Below are 16,625 nucleotides of genomic sequence, written 5' to 3' on the forward strand. Positions count from 1 at the left end.
TGCTTTACTCTTCTCCCGTGGGGTTTGGTGTGACCTTTGGGTTTGGGCTGCTCTTCCCTCTGTGAGCCTGCCCTGTGCTGTGCAGAGGAGGCCGGGTGCCCAGGAGGCTGACCCGGGCGAGATCTGGGAGGAGGGCCGCCGGCTGTGTTTCTAGTGGGCTGTCTCCTCACATGGGACCTGAGGGTCTGCGACAGCCTCCAGAGTGCCCTCGGGGGCCCACGCGTGGAATCCTGCGACCGCTCTTGGCTTTAGATGTTCCACGTGTGTGACCGTGGCCCTGGCATCCCGCTGCATTGTTCCTTAAAATCCTTAGCTCTGTAGCCACTGCCTGGGCCACACGCCATTATATCCACTTGAATCTGGGGCGGACGGGCTGGCAGTGCCCCAAGGAGGAGTCAGGATTGGGGTCTGGGCTGTGACGTGAGGCCCCGTCCTGCCCCTGGTGGCTGAGTGGCCTCAGACTCCCTGAGATTGTTTTCTCTGCTCTCGGGTCTGAGCAGGGCCTCCTGCAGGATTGTCTGGAAGACTGAGTGAAATCATGGGTGTGAGTCTTGCAGGGTGGGCCTGTCCAGGGGTGGTGCTGAGAATTTGGGATCTACTTTTTTTGTTGTTAATGGTGTAATATGTCATAAAAATAATGGTTTAGTTTTAAACAAGACTGCTGGTTAGGAAGTGGGGCTGTGTGATTAAGCAGGGGGCGCTGAGTCGGCCAGCCTGGGTTCTCACCCACTCCCCGGAGCCGGAGCTGGAGCTGAGTGAGTTCCGGGGGCGGGTCAGCCTCCCCACCTGCTTCCTTTCTGCAGGGAGGGGGTGTCCCTGCAGTGCGGGGCATCAGGACTGGGTTTGCAGCTGTCTAGCCGGGCCTGGTCCTCATCTCACAGGCGACTTCACCTCCTTCCCTCGTGTCCCCGAAGGCGGGTTCTGTTCACTGGCAAAGACAGTGGTTACCTATTTTGTTTTTCCTCTTATTTTACTTTTTATCCTGGAGGATTTACGACATGCCTAGAGGTAGGCAGTGGGTGTGATGAGCCACCCAGCCCAGCACTCGCCGACTCTCAGCTGCTCTTGTTTCACCTGTACCTCCATTCACTTTCTTCTTTTCCATGTTAGGGTTTATTATGACACAGTCGAGGTGTGGTTGAAGTGCAGGAGACTGCACGTGTGGAAAGTGTACAGTGGCCGACGTGGATGTGTGGGTGTCCCCATGTACCAGTGTACAGAGGAGTCACCCCTGTGTTTCCTTGTGCCCTCTCTCGGCCACCTCTCCCTCCCTTCTGTCCCAGGCAGCCCAACGTGCTTTCTGCCACTGTGGATTACTTTGCATTTTCTAGAATTTTACATTTTTTTAAAATGTAACAATAGTTTTTCCTTTTTATTTGTGAGGAGTGCATCATTGCAGGATGGACCACAGTTCGCTCATTCGTTTACCAGATGACAGACATGTTTGGGTGGATCTCGATTTTTGGCAACTGTAAATGAAGCTGTTGTAAACATCCCGCAGAGGTTTTTGTGTGGACACATCTCCCTTCCTTCTGCGTAAATACCCGGGAGTGGGATTGCTGGGTTGTGCTTGAAGACAGGCTGCCAAGGTGTTTTCCAAAGGGACCGCCCCACTTGGCGCTGCAGGCAGCGGTGCAGGACTGCTCCCGTGGCTCCCGTTGTTGGCAGGTGATGTTCACTGGGTTGTTTTTGCTGGTCCTGTTCGAGTCATGTGGTGGTATCATTGCGGTTTTAATGAGAGTTTTCCTAATAATTGATGATGTTCATCATCTTTTGCCTGGTTTTAAAAACTGGTTGTTTTTTAATTATTGAATTTTGAGCATTCTTTATCATTGTGATTTATCCTTATCAGGTATGTTTTCTTCTGGTCTGTGGCTTGTCTCTTCATGCTCATGACATTGTCTTTTAAAGATCTGATATCTTAAGTTTTGATAGAAGTCCAGTTTATCACCTTTTTTTTTTTATAGTTGGTGGGTTTTTTGCATGCTAAGACGTGTTTGCCTAACTCAAGGTCACAAAGATTTTCTCCTATGTTTTCTGGAAGTTTTATAGTTTGGGTTTTACATTTACATCTTTTCATCCATTTTGAATAAATTTTTACATGTGGTGCAAAGTATGGGCTCAAGTTTATTGTTTTGCATGCCAGACGTCCAGTAGTTCCAGCAGCATTTGTTGATGAAACTGTCCTTTCTCTGTGGAATTTCCTTGTCACCCTTGTGAAAGATCAGTTGACAGTGTACCAGGTGGTTTATTTCTAGACTCTGTTCTGTGCCGCTGATTCATGGCTCTCTCCTTTGGGCAGTACAAAACCTTGGTTACCACAGCTTTATGGTAAGCTTTGGAATCAGACAGAGTCAGTCCTCCATCTTTGTTCTTCTTTTGAAATGTTGCTTTGTTTATTCCATCTCCTTTGCATTTCCATGTAAATATTAGAATCAGCTTGTTGATTTTTGCACAGTTTAGTTAGGAATTGAATCTGTAGGTCATCTTGGAGAGATTTACCATCACTGTTGAGTCTTCCAATCCATGAACATGGTATACCTTTGCACTTACTTAAGCCTTTCAACACTTCTCTTGGCAACTCTGGCATTGCAGTGTGGAGGTCTTGGACAACCTTTTGTTAGGTTTATTCCTAGCTCATTCATGCTTTTGGCACTACCATAAGTGGGATTGTGTGTTAAATTTTATGTTCTATTTGCCTTCTGGTAGTGGGTAAAAATACTGTTGATTTTTGTGTACTAACCATGACCTTGTGCTTAATTCATCAATCCTAGTGGTAGTTTTATAGATTTCCTGGGACTTGCTGTGGAAATAATTGTATCACCTGTAAGTGGGGACAGCGTTACTTCTTCCTTTACAGGCTTCATGATTTCATTTCTTTTTCTGGACCTTATTGAATTGCCTGGGACCTTCAAGACTGTTTTGCAATGAAGTGGTGAAATCTGGTATTCTTGCCTTTTCCCTGATCCTGGTGGGAAAGATTTAGTCTTCCACCACTGAGGTGATGTTAGCTGTAGGTTCTTCACAGATGCCCACTATGAGTTTGAGGAATTCTCTACTATTCCTGGTGTTATTTTCCCTAGGTGTGACAGTGGTATCCACTTATGTTTTAAAAAAAAAGAAGCCATAACTTTTACAGTTAAATACTGAAATATTTATGGATGAAAACGTCACGTGTGGTCTGCTTCCAAATAGTATGGAATGGGTGCAGAAAAAGTATTTGACAGAAAAGTGTTCCTGATAAGAGCTCTGAGTACAGCAAGAGGCACGTGGCATCTACATGTGTTGCCATGATGACATTAACTTGGATCATGTGGTTGAGGTGGTATCTTCCAGATTTCTCCAGTGTAAAGTTACTGTTTTCCCCTTTTTAATTAATAAAAATCGTGGGGGAAATATTGGGTTGGCCAAAAGGTTCATTCGGGTTTCTGAACAAACCTTTTGGCCAGCCCAATACTTGGAGGCTGTGCAGATATCCTGTTTCTTCTTGGACTTTTGCTTCTGATTTTAGCATCCAGAGGCGGGTCTCACCTGCAAGGACTAGTTACTGGGGCATTTGAAAGATACTTTTTTTTCTTTTTTGGCCGTGCTGCGCGGCATGCGGGATCGTAGTCTGAACCCATGCCCACTGCAGGGGAAGCGCAGAGTCTTAACCACTGGACCGCCAGGGAAGTCCCAAAAGGTGCTTTTCTGTTTCCGTCATTCTCCCTCCATTTATTAATTGGAACTCTTCTGTGAGGAAGGGTTGTTCCTCTGCAGGCATTGACTTCATTCTGTGGGTCATACCCCGCTGCTGCATTACTTGTTTTGCTCCTCAGACTGTTCCTGTGCTGGCCTGGGGGGCTCTTTGGGTTTGTGCCCAGTCCCTTTGACTTGGCCCTGCCCACTCTGAGCACATCCTCACTTTCTGGAGCCGCCAGATGCTCCAGAGTCATCTTGAATTTGCTGTGTCCCAGCCCAAGAGTCGGCCACTGCTCCAGAGAGCTCTGGTTTTTCCCCTGGAGAAGAGTTTGTGCTGTTTTTTGTTTTTAATTAATTAATTAGTTATTTTTTATTTTTGGCAGTGTTAGGTCTTCGTTGCTGCGTGCAGGCTTTCTCTAGTTGCGGCGAGTGGGGGCTACTCTTCGTTGCGGTGCGCAGACTTCTCGTTGCAGTGGCTTCTCTTGTTGTGGAGCACGGGCTCTAGGTGTGTGGGCTTCAGTAGCTGTGGCTCACGGGCTTAGTTGCTCCGCGGCATGTGGGATCTTCCCGGACCAGGGCTCGAACCTGTGTCCCCTACATTGGCAGGTGGATTCTTAACTGCTGCGCCACCAGGGAAGCGCTGTGCTGGTTTTTGAGAATGGGTTGTTTGTCCTCTTACTGAGCTATAGAAGTTCTTAACATATTCTGACTGAGCGCCTAGTGAGATAGTGTATGTGCATAGTGTGGCTGATTGCAGCTTGAATGGCATCTTGATGAGTGGAAGTTTTTAACTTACCAATTTATTCTTTGATGGTGGGTCGTCTGGGTCATATCCAGGAAATCTTTGCCTGCAGAGTCATGCAGTTATTCTCCTGTTTTCTTCAGGAAGCTCTGTGGTTTTAGCTTTTACATCCAGGTTTAAGATCGATTGTGAATTAATCTTTGTTTATGTCTGATGAGGGTTTGTGTTTATGGGGGTCAAGATTTTTTTTTTCCATTCAGTATTCGATCCTTCTAGTCTCATTTGTTGAAAAGATGTTCCTTTCCCCATCAAATTGCCTTGGTGCTTTTGTCAAAAGTCAGCTGTTAAAATTTAGTCTATCTGTCAAAAGTCAGCTGTTAAAATTTAGTCTAAAATCTGTGGATTCCATGTCCTGTACCATTGATCTGTTTGTTCACCTCTCTGCCAATACCACACTCTTGGTTACTGTAGCTTTACATTAAGTCTTAAATTAAGGCAGTGAATCTTGCAACAGTGCTGTTAGTTTTGAAGACTATTTTGGCTGTTCTGGATTCTCTGCCTTTTTTATGTCAATTTGAGAATCACCTTGTCTGTTACTCAGAAAAAAGCCTACTGGACTTTTTTATAGGAATTATTTTGCAGTTCAGTTTGAGGAGGAGATTTAACAATATTTAGTCTTGTATTCCATGAGCATTGTTTGTTTGTTTCTGTATTTACTATTATGTTGTCTTTAATTTTTCTCCGTGATGTTTTGTTGTTTTCAATGTAGAGGTCTTGCAAATTTTTCATTAAGATAATCCCTAAGTATTTACATTTCAATGTTGGGTTTTTTTACATTTATTTATTTATTTTTGGCTTCGTTGGGTCTACATTGCTGCACGCAGGCTATCGCTAGTTGTGGCGACCAGGGGCTACTCTTCACTGCGGCACGGGGGCTTCTCATTTGCGGTGGCTTCTCTTGTTGCGGAGCACGGGCTCTAGGTGCACGGGCTTCAGTAGTTGTGGCTCGCAGGCTCAGTAGTTGCAGAATGCAGGCTGTAGGGCGCGTGAGCTTCAGTAGTTGTGGTGCACAGGCTTAGTTGCTCCGTAGCATGTGGGATCTTCAGTAGTTGCGGCGCACGGGCTTAGTTGCTCCGCAGCATGTGGGATCTTCCCGGACCAGGGCTCGAACCTGTGTCCCCTGCATTGGCAGGCGGATTCTTAACCACTGTGCCACCAGGGAAGTCCACGTTTTAATGTTATTTTTAGTAACATATAAAATTGTTCCCTTGGGCTTCCCTGGTGGCACAGTGGTTAAGAATCCGCCTGCCAATGCAGGGGACACAGGTTCGAGCCCTGGTCCGGGAAGATCCCACATGCTGCGGAGCAACTAAGCCCGTGCGCCGCAACTACCGAGGCTGCGCTCTAGAGCCCGTGAGCCACAACTGCGGAGCCTGCCTGCCACAACTACTGAAGCCCACGCGCCTAGAGCCCATGGTCCACAACAAGAGAAGCCACCGCAATGAGAAGCCCGTGCACCGCAACAAAGAGTAGCCCCCGCTCACTGCAACTAGGAGAAAGCCTGCGTGCAGCAACGAAGACCCAACACAGCCAAAAATAAATAAATAAATTTATTTAAAAAAAAGAAAAATTGTTCCTTTTTAAAATTCTTTCTTGCTGGCATTTATAAATATAGTTGACCTTTGTCCTGTGACCTTGCTGAATTCACATGAGTTCTGGTAGGTCCTCTGTAAATTCCTTAGGATGGTCTGTGTATTGAGTCATGTGTATGTGAGTAGGGACAGTTTTGCGTCTTCCTTCCTGGCCTTTATTCTGTGCATTCCTTTTTCCTGCCTGTGGTGCTGTCCAGGACCTGTGGTAGAAGGCTGAAGGTCCCTGCCCATGCCATCCTTGGGGAGCGCAGGATCGCACCGCCAGCTTGGTGCTTGGCTGCGGGGGCCCTTGCCTTCTGTGCTAGGGGCCTCCCAAGGGAAAGCAGGTGTGCTGGACAAGAGCTCCCCAGCGGTGAATGCGCTCACCCTGAAGGCCCAGGTGCAGAGGCTCTGATGACCATGCGGGCAGTGACTCCAGGGGCCCTTGGGTCTGAGGGAGCCGGGGGCTGGGGGGGATGACACATGGAAGCCAGCACTGCTCAGCTGCTGTGGTGACTGTGAGCTTGGGCGGGTCTCGCAGGGAGGGGAGCCAGACCCCTGACGTGGGAGCACCGGCCACCAGTGGCTAGGGCCGGTGCGTGTGTTTGGAGGGGCCTGGGGTCTGTACAATGGAGAAAACTACCTGCTGCTGGGTGAGGCAGTCTCGCTGGATGACACAGAGACCCGGGCGGGCACAAGAGAGCCAGCTCTCCTTCCTCTCCAGGCCTGTGGTCTCCTTGTGCCCCTCCTGGCAGAGCCCCAGGCAGCAGCAGGCTTGTTGCTGAGAGACAGTAGCTCCACCACGACCCCATGCCCTTCATCAGGCGGGAGGGTGGCTCTTTCCATTTCTGTTTTCCTGGAAGTGTTTATGTGAATAGGAATTGAATTTCGTCGTGTGTGTTTTCTGCATCTGTTGAGGCGATCGTATGACTTTTTTTTCTCTTTTATTCTCTTAATGAGGTAAATTACAGTGACTAGTTTGTTTTTGTCTTTGTTTTTGTTTTTGTTTTGGCCGTGCCACACGACACGTGGGATCTTAATTTCTCAACCCGGGATTGAACCCGTGCCCCCTGCAGTGTAAGCGCAGAGTCTTAACCACTGGACCGCCCGGGAAGTCCCTACAGTGACTAGTTTTAGAATGTTAAACAACTTTTCATTCCTGGGAGAAACTCTACTTGAATAAGATGTATTGCTGACTTCAGTTTACTAATATTTCTAAAGGATTTTTGTGTCTGTGTTTGTGAGGGACACTGGTCTGTAGATTTCCTTCCTCATGATGACTTTATCTTTACAAGGCTTTGTCTGTCTCTGGTTTTGCTGTCAGGGTAACGTTGGCCTCATAAACCTGAAAAGGATTAGTGTTACTTCTCCAGTGATTCATAGAATTCACCAGCGAAGCTACCTGGGCTTGGAGTTTCTTTGTGGGAGGTATTTGATTAGGAAGTCACGTTCTGTAATACCTATAGGGCTATTCAGATGTTTCTTCTTCTGTCAGTTTTGGTAATTTGTGTCTTTCAGGGAATTTGTTCATTTCTCCCAAGTTGTTGAGTTTATTGACATGCCATTTTTCATAATATCCCTTAATTTCCTTTTATTCTCTGTAAGTTCTGTAGTGATGACTCTTCTTTCACAACTTTTCTCAAGATTGTATCAGGATCCAATCAGGGTTACACCTTGGGATTGGTGGATATATTTTTGTCTTTCAGTCCGCAGGTTCCCTCTCCATCTCTTTTTTTCCCTTGCAGTGTTTTTTTGTTTTTTGGGATCTTAGTTCCCCAACCAGGCATTGAACCCAGGCCCTTGGAAGTGAAAGCTCTGAGTGCTAACCACTGGCCTGGCCCACCAGGGAATTCCTTCAGTGTGTTTGTTGAAGAAGCCCCGTTGTTTGTCTTGGAATTAGTTAATTCTTCAAATAATAGTTCCCTTTCATTTCTGGTCGATACGTTGCTTTTCAGACTCCCTGATTTGAGCTGAGTTGATTTCCTAGACCCTGTAACACATTAAGTCCATTTAGCTCCCAATGGACAACATTGTTGGAACTTGAAGCAACGTAATACTTGTGTAATTCATAAGGACAGCATCATTGTAATGATGGCATTGTAAACTTCACAGCCTTTTTTTTTTTTTTTGCGGTACGTGGGCCTCTCACTGCTGTGGCCTCTTCCGTTGCAGAGCACAGGCTCCGGACGGGCAGGCCCAGCGACCATGGCTCACGGGCTCAGCCGCTCCGCGGCATGTGGGATCTTCCCGGACCGGGTCACGAACCCGTGTCCCCTGCATCGGCAGGCGGACTCTCAACCACTGCGCCACCAGGGAAGCCCCACAGCCTTTGTTTTGAAGTAACACCTCCCTTCACTCTTTCACATTTTGAGTTGGGTAACGAGGATGTTTTGTTTTTGTATTTGTACAGTAAAGAGTGTTTAAGAACAGTGTTGAGAGTAAAAAATAGAGCACTAATACTAGTTTTCTTTGTGTTTCAGGTGGGTCTGTGAAGAAATCCCAGATCTCAAGCTCGCTATGGAGAATTATGTTTTAATCGACTACGACACCAAAAGGTAAGCCGGGTTCTGCCTGGACTGCGTCTCCACTTGGGACGGGCTCAGCGTGTGTGGACACAGCCTATAATTAGATCTTCCTCGATGCTGCAGGCTGATGGGAAAGTTCCTTTTAGAGTTTCCTTTCAGAGCCAGCATTGAGTTATTTTGGTAGGAAATGTTTATCCAATATTGGCAGAGGCTGTCAGAGTGAGGACATAATTGGACACTGCACGTTGCAGCAACTGGGATTGGTGTGTGTGTGAAACTACCCCAAGTTAGGAGTCACTCTTCACGGCAGGCAGCTGCCAGCGCCGGCGGCCTGGCCTGGGGAGCCTTGGTCCCTGCCCAGCTCTGGTCAAGGTCTCACTTGGCTTTGGCCACGTCTAGCAGTTTCCTACAGCCACATCCTGGGTCTCCAAGGAGAGTCCTCTGGGTGGGGAAGGGCGAGGCCGTGTCTGGAATGCCTGCCTGGAATTTTTTTTGTTTTTCTTTGAGAAACGCTCCTGCCTGTCTCTGTCCTTGGCAGGCTCGAGGTGGCACGCAGGCTCGGGCTTAAGTAGCTGCTTATGGCAGAGAACGCGGCCCTGAGGCGCCCTCGAGCCCCGCACAGGCCCTGCTGCCAGGCCTGCTCACGTGGGCTCACTTCCGTGTTTGGAGGACTTGTGGTCCTGGCCGGCCTTCCCAGCCTCAGTCAGCCCCTGGTCCCACCCCCTTGCCTCCTCGTCCTCCCCGTTCAGTCATCAGCATTTGCTGTTGTGACAAGAGGCCACCCGTGCTGGCCCCTGGTCCAGAGCAGCCAGATCCCCGCAGCGTCGGCACAGGTGGCCGCACGGCCTTGGGCGGGCAGCGCATCCATGGGTCCTGACCCCTGATAAGGACGCCTCCTGCCCCTGGGGTGAGGGCGCCTGTGGCCGCTGACCTTGAATGATGGTCTCGAGGTCTGTGCAGCTCACGTCTCTTGATGGTTGAGTGCCGTGGGCCTGGCCTAGAGCAGCTGGGGTGCTTAAAGGCGCTTTTGGTGCAAGGTGCTTGCAGGTGGGGGTTTGGTGTTCTTCCCTCCGTGTTCAGCCAGTTGAGGAAAGACTGGAAGGACGTGGGGCTGGGAGAGGGCAGGGGGCCGTCTGACGGTGCCCGCCCCAGGGACCCGTGTGACCTCAGGGTCTGTGACAGCAGGGCCGGCGCAGAGAGCCGAGCTCCTCTGTCTGGTGGATCCCGGCAGGGATCAGGGTGCCCAGGTTCCCCTGAGCTTCCGTGTTGCTCATCCTCCCAGGAAAAGGTCTCTTCCAGGGTGTAGCCAGAGGCTTTGAAGGAGGTGTAGAAGTCAGAACACAAGGAAGTGAGGTTGTGAACTAGTGCGTTGTTTTCTCCCTGAGGCCCGCGTAGGAAGACAGGAGCTGGAGATGGACTGGCCATCGCGTCCACCCTTCCATTTCGAAGAGTGGGTGCCTGGGGCCAGGGACAGGCGTGTCACTCACAGACACTGCACTCGGGTGGCTGCTGGGCATGCTCCCTGGGACCCCGCGGCCCAGTGCTGGGCTGGACCCCTCACGCCTGTGCACGTGGTTAGCTCCCCTGGAATGTGGGTTTCCTGCCTTGTTGCGGCGTGTCAGCCTGCTCCCAGCGTGTTGGAGCCGCGTATCCCTCGCTGTGTGTCTGTGTGTGAGTTTCACAGGCTTCAGCCGCGCCTGCTCTTTCCTGCTCGAGATCTCTGGCTTTTCAGCTGCAGCTGCCATTCTAGGAAACTGAACTTGCCATATGGTTTACAGGTCCCAGTTGAATTCTTTTACTTCTGTTAGGAAGGAAGGAAGGTGCACTTAAATTCCCAGAGCCCTTCCAGGGCCAGGGTCATGGGCCGGGGGGTCTCGAAGATGCAGGTGGGGAGGGGCTGCAGGGGGTGCTCCCTGCACCCCCGTATGCGTCCTTGGGTTCCCCGGGGTCCTGGCGTCTCACTGGGGAGCAGCCGTCTTGCTGCCCTGCCTGTAGGGGTCGTTGGACGGGCCCCCGAGTGACAGCCCCTCCCCTGTGCAGCGCAGGCACCAGGCACAGCCCCTCACTGCAGGCGTCGGGCAGGTCATCCTCCGCGGGGCCATCCCAGGCAGCCCCCGCCCCATCTCTCAATGCCAGTGGTGACAACCACAAATGGCCCCACATACCGCTCCGGGGGTACCCCTGGGTTAGGGGGTTCCATTGAAAACTCATTCCTTTGGTGTTTGGGAGAACCTAGTCTTGTTAAAAACTCCCGACAACTCCCTCATTAAGTGTCTAACACAGGCTGCTTATATCTGTGAAAGTGTCAGAAACTTAAACAGGTGTAGTAAACAGAAGTGCTGTCGGCGTGAGGCGGGAGGTGCTGACCCTACTCTCTGCAGAGCCGGGGTGTCGGCCGTCGTCTCCTTACACCCGACCAGCAGAGTGGGAGCCCTTTCTGCCTGAGCGTGGCCCTCAGCGCCCCGGCTGTCCCCCCACCCACTCAAGTTAGGCCGAGGGGTAAACATGGAGGCCCCCCCACCCCCGGCTAGGACAGGGAAGGGGCGGCCCAGCCCTGGGGCGGTGGGACTTCATTGCATCCACGGGTTGGGGGTGAGGCGGCCTTGGTCCCGCCCGCCTCTCTCTGCTGTGGTAGCCCTTTCCCCACCCAAGGCCTGCAGGGCACCGCTGCCCGAGGCTTTGACCCGTGAACCGACCCCTCCGCCCTGGTCTCGAGGCCCCATGATGCCCCTGGGACCTCTGCCCCCTCCCACGAGGCCCAGTGGCTTGTTCCGAGCTCGGCAGTGGCCAGCGGCTATCACCTGCCTCTTTCAGCTTCGAAAGCATGCAGAGGCTCTGTGACAAGTACAACCGGGCCATCGACAGCATCCACCAGCTGGTATGTGGCCTTTACCCGCCCCTCGGGCCCGCCTCCTCCTCCAGGTCCACGCTGTGCTTCAGGACCCTGTTGCCTGTCGAGTCTCCTGGGTGCTTCAACCCGGCCCCTGAGGCCCTGGGAGTGCAGAGCCTGCAGCACCCCAGGGCGTTGGACCCTGTAGTGGGTAGGAGGTGGGGAACCGCAGCCGCTGTGACGCAGACGGTCGGGACTGAGCGGCCTCATTACTTCCAAAGGGGTCCCGGGCCCTGATGCGCCCCCGGGGGCCACGGCAGGCGGGCGGGTGACAGGGAGCCTTCCTGGGGCTTCTCCGTCCTTCACCCACCCCTCGGGCACTCTGGGCGCTGGGACAGACCAGCTAGGAGAGGGGAGCTATGCTGGGGAGCTCACACTGCTTGGGTCCAGGGGTGCACACGTGTGCACACGTACCCCCGCACGGGTACATGCATGCATGCAGGTTCATACTACACACATCCACACACAGGCTCACACACACGCTCCCGCACACATGCGTCACCATTGGGGGCAGCGGCATGGCCGGCGGGGCGGGGCCCAGGTGGACCGACTGGCGCCCCCTGTGCCGCAGTGGAAGGGTACCACGCAGCCCATGAAGCTGAACACGCGGCCGTCCACGGGGCTCCTGCGCCACATCCTGCAGCAGGTCTACAACCACTCGGTGACCGACCCTGAGAAACTCAACAACTATGAGCCCTTCTCCCCGGAGGTGTACGGGGAGACTTCCTTCGACCTGGTCGCCCAGATGATTGACGAGATCAAGATGACCGAAGACGACCTGTTTGTGGACCTGGGTAGCGGTGAGTGTGGGCCACGCCCATGTGCCCGCCGGGAGGGGTCCGGGGCAAGTGCTAGGCAGTGGGGGGGGCCCTGACCCTGCAGTCCTGAGTCAGCACACCCCTCTCCCCACCCGGCAGGCCGCAAACCAAGCCCGCCTTTCTGGTGCCCAGAAAGCTGCCCCTTCACTTCTGCTAAGCCAGCCTGAGAAGGTCCGTGGGCTCCGCCCAGCCGCCAGCGCTGAGCTGCGGCTCTGCTTCTCGCCCCCCCCCACCCCCCCCACCCCTGGCCTGCTCCTGCTGAGAGGAGAGCCCTGCTCCCTGTGCCCTCAGGCCTCGTGGCCGCACTCCCTCCTGCTCCCTCCTGGGCCTGGGGCTGCTCCTGGCTCTTGGCCCACAGGTGGCCCCAGGGACCACTGAGGCAGACCAGCCCCCACCTTGCTGGCGGTCCCTCCCCTCTTCCCGCACTCACCAGCCCAAGCGGCCCCCCTGCTTGCTCACGGGGTGTCCTTCTGCACAGAGTCGAGACTCCTAGGGGTAGGGCCTGGCAGGCACACACGTGGCACACCGTGCTGCCTGAGTAAGCACTGGGCTGACTGGTTCCTGGTGGGACCCGTGAGGTCACGGGCTGATGGGGGGGCCGTCCGGCATGTTGTTGGGCGGCTCCATCAGGAACCCCCAGCACAGCCCGCTGGGGCATCTCTGCCATCCCATGTGACCTGCTCACAGACCCGAAAGTCCCATCTCAGCCGGGCAGGGGCCCTGCAGATGGGGACGAAGGTGGCTTCTTTCGTGGCGTCATCATCGGTTTAAGTCCTTTAAGTGTATGATTCATGTTTTGATAAGAATGCACGCGCTTCAAAGGTCATTTCTCTAAAAGCCTGTAAAACTCCCCTAGTGTCAGAAGGCTTATGATTTCTGAGAAGCGCCAGCCTCCTCAGGCCGAGCTCTCCACGCCTTGCCCCTGTCCCCTGGGAGGGACCGCTCGTCCTCTCCCCAGTTTACCCCGTGTTTCTGAATAGAGGTTTGTTTTCATCATTGGAGTACATTCTATTCAAAATGGGAAGTCAAGGGGCTCCTGACACTTTATTTAAAGTGCAACTGATCTAAGTTCAAGGAAAGACCATTTAAAAAGCTTCCTTTTGTCGTGAAGGCTAAATGCCCGCAGACTCTGCCTGCGTCCTACTGGTGTGTGCGTGCGGTGCGGGGCTCTCCCACCCCCTCTCTGAGCCCGCTTCAGACTCGGCTGAGGATGCAAGCTGGCCATGCAGTGGAACAGTGGTGTGTCCGGGGTGGGCGGGAGCCTTCCCGAGGGGTTCCTGGGTCCCACACAGCTGGGTCTGTGTCTGGACGGTTAATGCCACGTGGGGCTGTGGACCAAGGACGGACTCTGGTTGGGGGGCTGTGGAGTGTTGTCCTTGGATGATGAAGTGGAACCCAGATGGCTGTTCCCTGGTGGCGGCTCAGCCCACGGCCTGGGGCATTTGAACACATTCTGTGACCTCGGAGAGCGCTCGGGCACCTTCGCTGAGAGACTGTGGCCTCTGCCTGGTGACCTTGTGGCCATCGCCCCAGTGGCTGGCGTGTGGCCTCTGTCACAGTGCACATCTGACACCTGCTGCTGTCTGTCTGTCTCTCTCTCTCTCTGAAGGAGTGGGCCAGGTTGTGCTGCAGGTCGCTGCGGCTACCAACTGCAAACATCACTATGGTGTCGAGAAAGCTGACATCCCGGCCAAGTACGCGGAGGTGAGCGCTTCTGGGCTCTGGGCATGGTTGCATCTGTTGCTTTTCTTTCTAACCTTGGTTTATGGTGGCCTGTGGGTCGAGGGCGTGGCCTGTGCCGGGGGTCAAGGGGAGGGGAGTTCCCCCAGCACCGTGGGGTCAGCTGGCATCACCCTTGTGCCGGCGTCTGCCTGGGGGGCGGCAGAGTCTGGGGAGAGCACACGTCTGAGCGGTGTCATCCCCACGGGAACGTGTTTAGAGTTGTGATTCGCACGCCCGCTGACTCGGGTTCCCTGTGGTCGGGAGCCTTTGCCAGGAACCCCGGAGCGGGCGGGCGAGGGGAGGAAGGGGGATTCGGGAGCCGTGGGTGCCATTCCGGCTGCCTGGGGCCTGATGGGCTGTCTGGTTCGGCTCCCTTGCAGACCATGGACCGAGAGTTCAGGAAGTGGATGAAATGGTATGGAAAAAAGCATGCAGAATACACAGTGAGTGCCACCGCTCCATGCCCCGTGGCTGCTGGTGCAGTGCCTGCCCTGAGCCTCCGCCCCCGGGGGCGGGGGCAGCTCCGCCACCCGGAGCCCCCTCCCCACCGCTTTCCACCCTCTGCCGGCCACTCTCATCCTCCCTCCTGGGGGCCCTTGCGGGCGCTCAGAGAACAGAGGTGGCCCACGTGGCGTTTCTCTTCCTCAGCCCCCCAGGCACTGGCAAGGCCTCAGAGCACCGGCTCTTTCAGAGGCAGCGCCCCTCCCGGGTTGGCACGTGGGGGCGGCAGGGTGCGGGCGAGGCGGCCTCTGCCCCGTCCGCGGGCCGGCTGAGGGCATCTTTCTCCTGCTTGCCCCCCGCAGCAGCGTGGGGCCCAGCGGATGAGTCCCCCAGCTGTCCCGGTGCCGCCTGCCCCTCTGCCCCTCACTCAGCATCGCTCAGCCCGGCCTTTCGACGCCGAGGTTCCTCGGGTCTCGCTCCTGGATCCTGGACGCTCTGGCCTCTCTCTCTGCTCCTCCTACCCAGGGTGTCCGCATCCGCATCCTCGGCTCGAGTGCGTTTCTGTGCTCAAGGCTTCATCAGTCTTTCTGCCAGGTTTCGGTTGCCTGTGGACGCACGGCCGCCATGCAGCCACCATCCCCTGGGCCGCTGCTGGGGCATCGCAGGGGGCGGGGTCCGCAACCGGATCTTCACCACACCCACCACTTCCCATCTCACGCCCCCCAGGTCACTTAGACCCCAGCTGGCTGCGACGTGGTCCTGACGCCCCCTCCCAGAGTTCCTTGCCGTGCTCGCTGCTCTCCCTGCGCCGTCCTGCGGGCAGGGTTGTGGGGCCAGAGTCGGCGTCCCCGTCGCCTCAGGGACCCAGAGTGGGTCACGTAATTGTAGGTGGGAGGCCGATGGGGGCGCAGTAGAGGGGGCTCCAGGCTCTTAGAACAGCCTAGCCATTTCTCCTTTCATGGGTCGTGCCCTCGGTGTCGTGTTTAAAAAAGCCAAGCCTCAGCTCACCTAGATTTACCCTCATGGTATCGTATAGGAGTTCTGTGGCTGTGCGTTTTGCCTGTAGGTTCGTGGTTTCTTTCTGGTTACTTCTTGTGGAGGGCGTGAGGTCTGCGTCTACATTCATTTCTCCGTGTGCAGACATCCAGCTGCCCTGCCCTGTCTGCTGCAGGGCTGCCTCTCTCTGTTGAGCCGTCTTTGTTGATTCGTCCAAGGCCAGCGGCCGCTGCGCTCCGTCCCACGCTCTCCCTGTGTGCTCTCTCAGTGGCACCGCAGTGTCTTGACAGCTGCGTCTTCGTGAGAGTCAGTCCTGAACCGCGTGGCATCGGGCCTCCAGCCTCGTTCTCCTCCTTCAGTGATGTGCTGGCCGCTCTGGGGGGTTTGGACTTGACTTCTGTCTGCGCTGTGCTGACGTACATCCATACCCTCATCCTGCAACCTTCCTGTAGTTACTGTGTTAGTTCCAGGGTTGTCGTCGTTTTCGTTGACTCTTTTGGATTTTCTACATAGACGATAACATCACCTTTGATGTTTTATGTCTTCCTTCCCAGTCGGTACCCTTTCCTTTTCTTGTCTTATTGCATTAGCCGGGGCTTTTGGTGTGGTGTTGAGGAGCAGGGATGAGAGGGCACATCCTTTTCTTGCCCCTGATCTCAGCAGGAAAGCCTCGAGCTTCTCACCATGGGTGTGATGTTAGCTTTGGGGTTTTTCTGTGGACGTTCTTTTTAAAGTTGACGCGGTTCACCTCTGTTCTTATTTTTGTTCCGGAAATCTTTATTGTGAATGGGTACTGGGTTTTGTTAGAGCTGCTTTTGCGTTGTGTGGTTTTCCTCTTTGGCCTGTTGAGGGGACAGAGTACAAAGGCTGGTGTACTTCCATGCCCGGGATAAGTCCCGCCTGGCCCTGGGGTATAGCTCCTATTTTGTTGAGGGTATTTGCAGCCGAGAGGGATGCTGGTCTGTAGTTTTCCTTTCTCGTGATGCCTGGCTTTGGTATCAGGGTGGTGTGGCCTCGTGGTTTGAGCTCGGCTGTGCCCTCTCTGCTTCTGCTCTGCTGTTCTTGGACCAGGACTTGCACATCTACAGGCTGGGCCCAGCTCCCCTCCCCTTTTTCCTGGTGGGATTTCTTGCATGATTCTCTCCCCTCAGTGAAAAGCGAGGGGTGTATCCTCTGGCC

The 16,625-nt window shown here is 54.0% G+C and overlaps 1 protein-coding gene across 1 annotated transcript in view; it reads left to right on the forward strand.

The window, feature by feature from the left end:
- Positions 1-16,625, forward strand: part of DOT1L (DOT1 like histone lysine methyltransferase) — a 52,854-nt gene that overhangs the window by 12,898 nt on the left and 23,331 nt on the right. Inside the window, 5 exon segments of the mRNA XM_029218422.1 lie at positions 8,535-8,609; positions 11,394-11,457; positions 12,041-12,269; positions 13,897-13,991; positions 14,390-14,452. Coding sequence (XP_029074255.1) covers positions 8,535-8,609; positions 11,394-11,457; positions 12,041-12,269; positions 13,897-13,991; positions 14,390-14,452 — 526 coding nt within the window.

The sequence above is a fragment of the Monodon monoceros genome, unplaced genomic scaffold (assembly GCF_005190385.1).
Source record: "Monodon monoceros isolate NGI ecotype Baffin Bay Population unplaced genomic scaffold, NGI_Narwhal_1 Super_Scaffold_12, whole genome shotgun sequence".
Classification (NCBI taxonomy): domain Eukaryota; kingdom Metazoa; phylum Chordata; class Mammalia; order Artiodactyla; family Monodontidae; genus Monodon; species Monodon monoceros.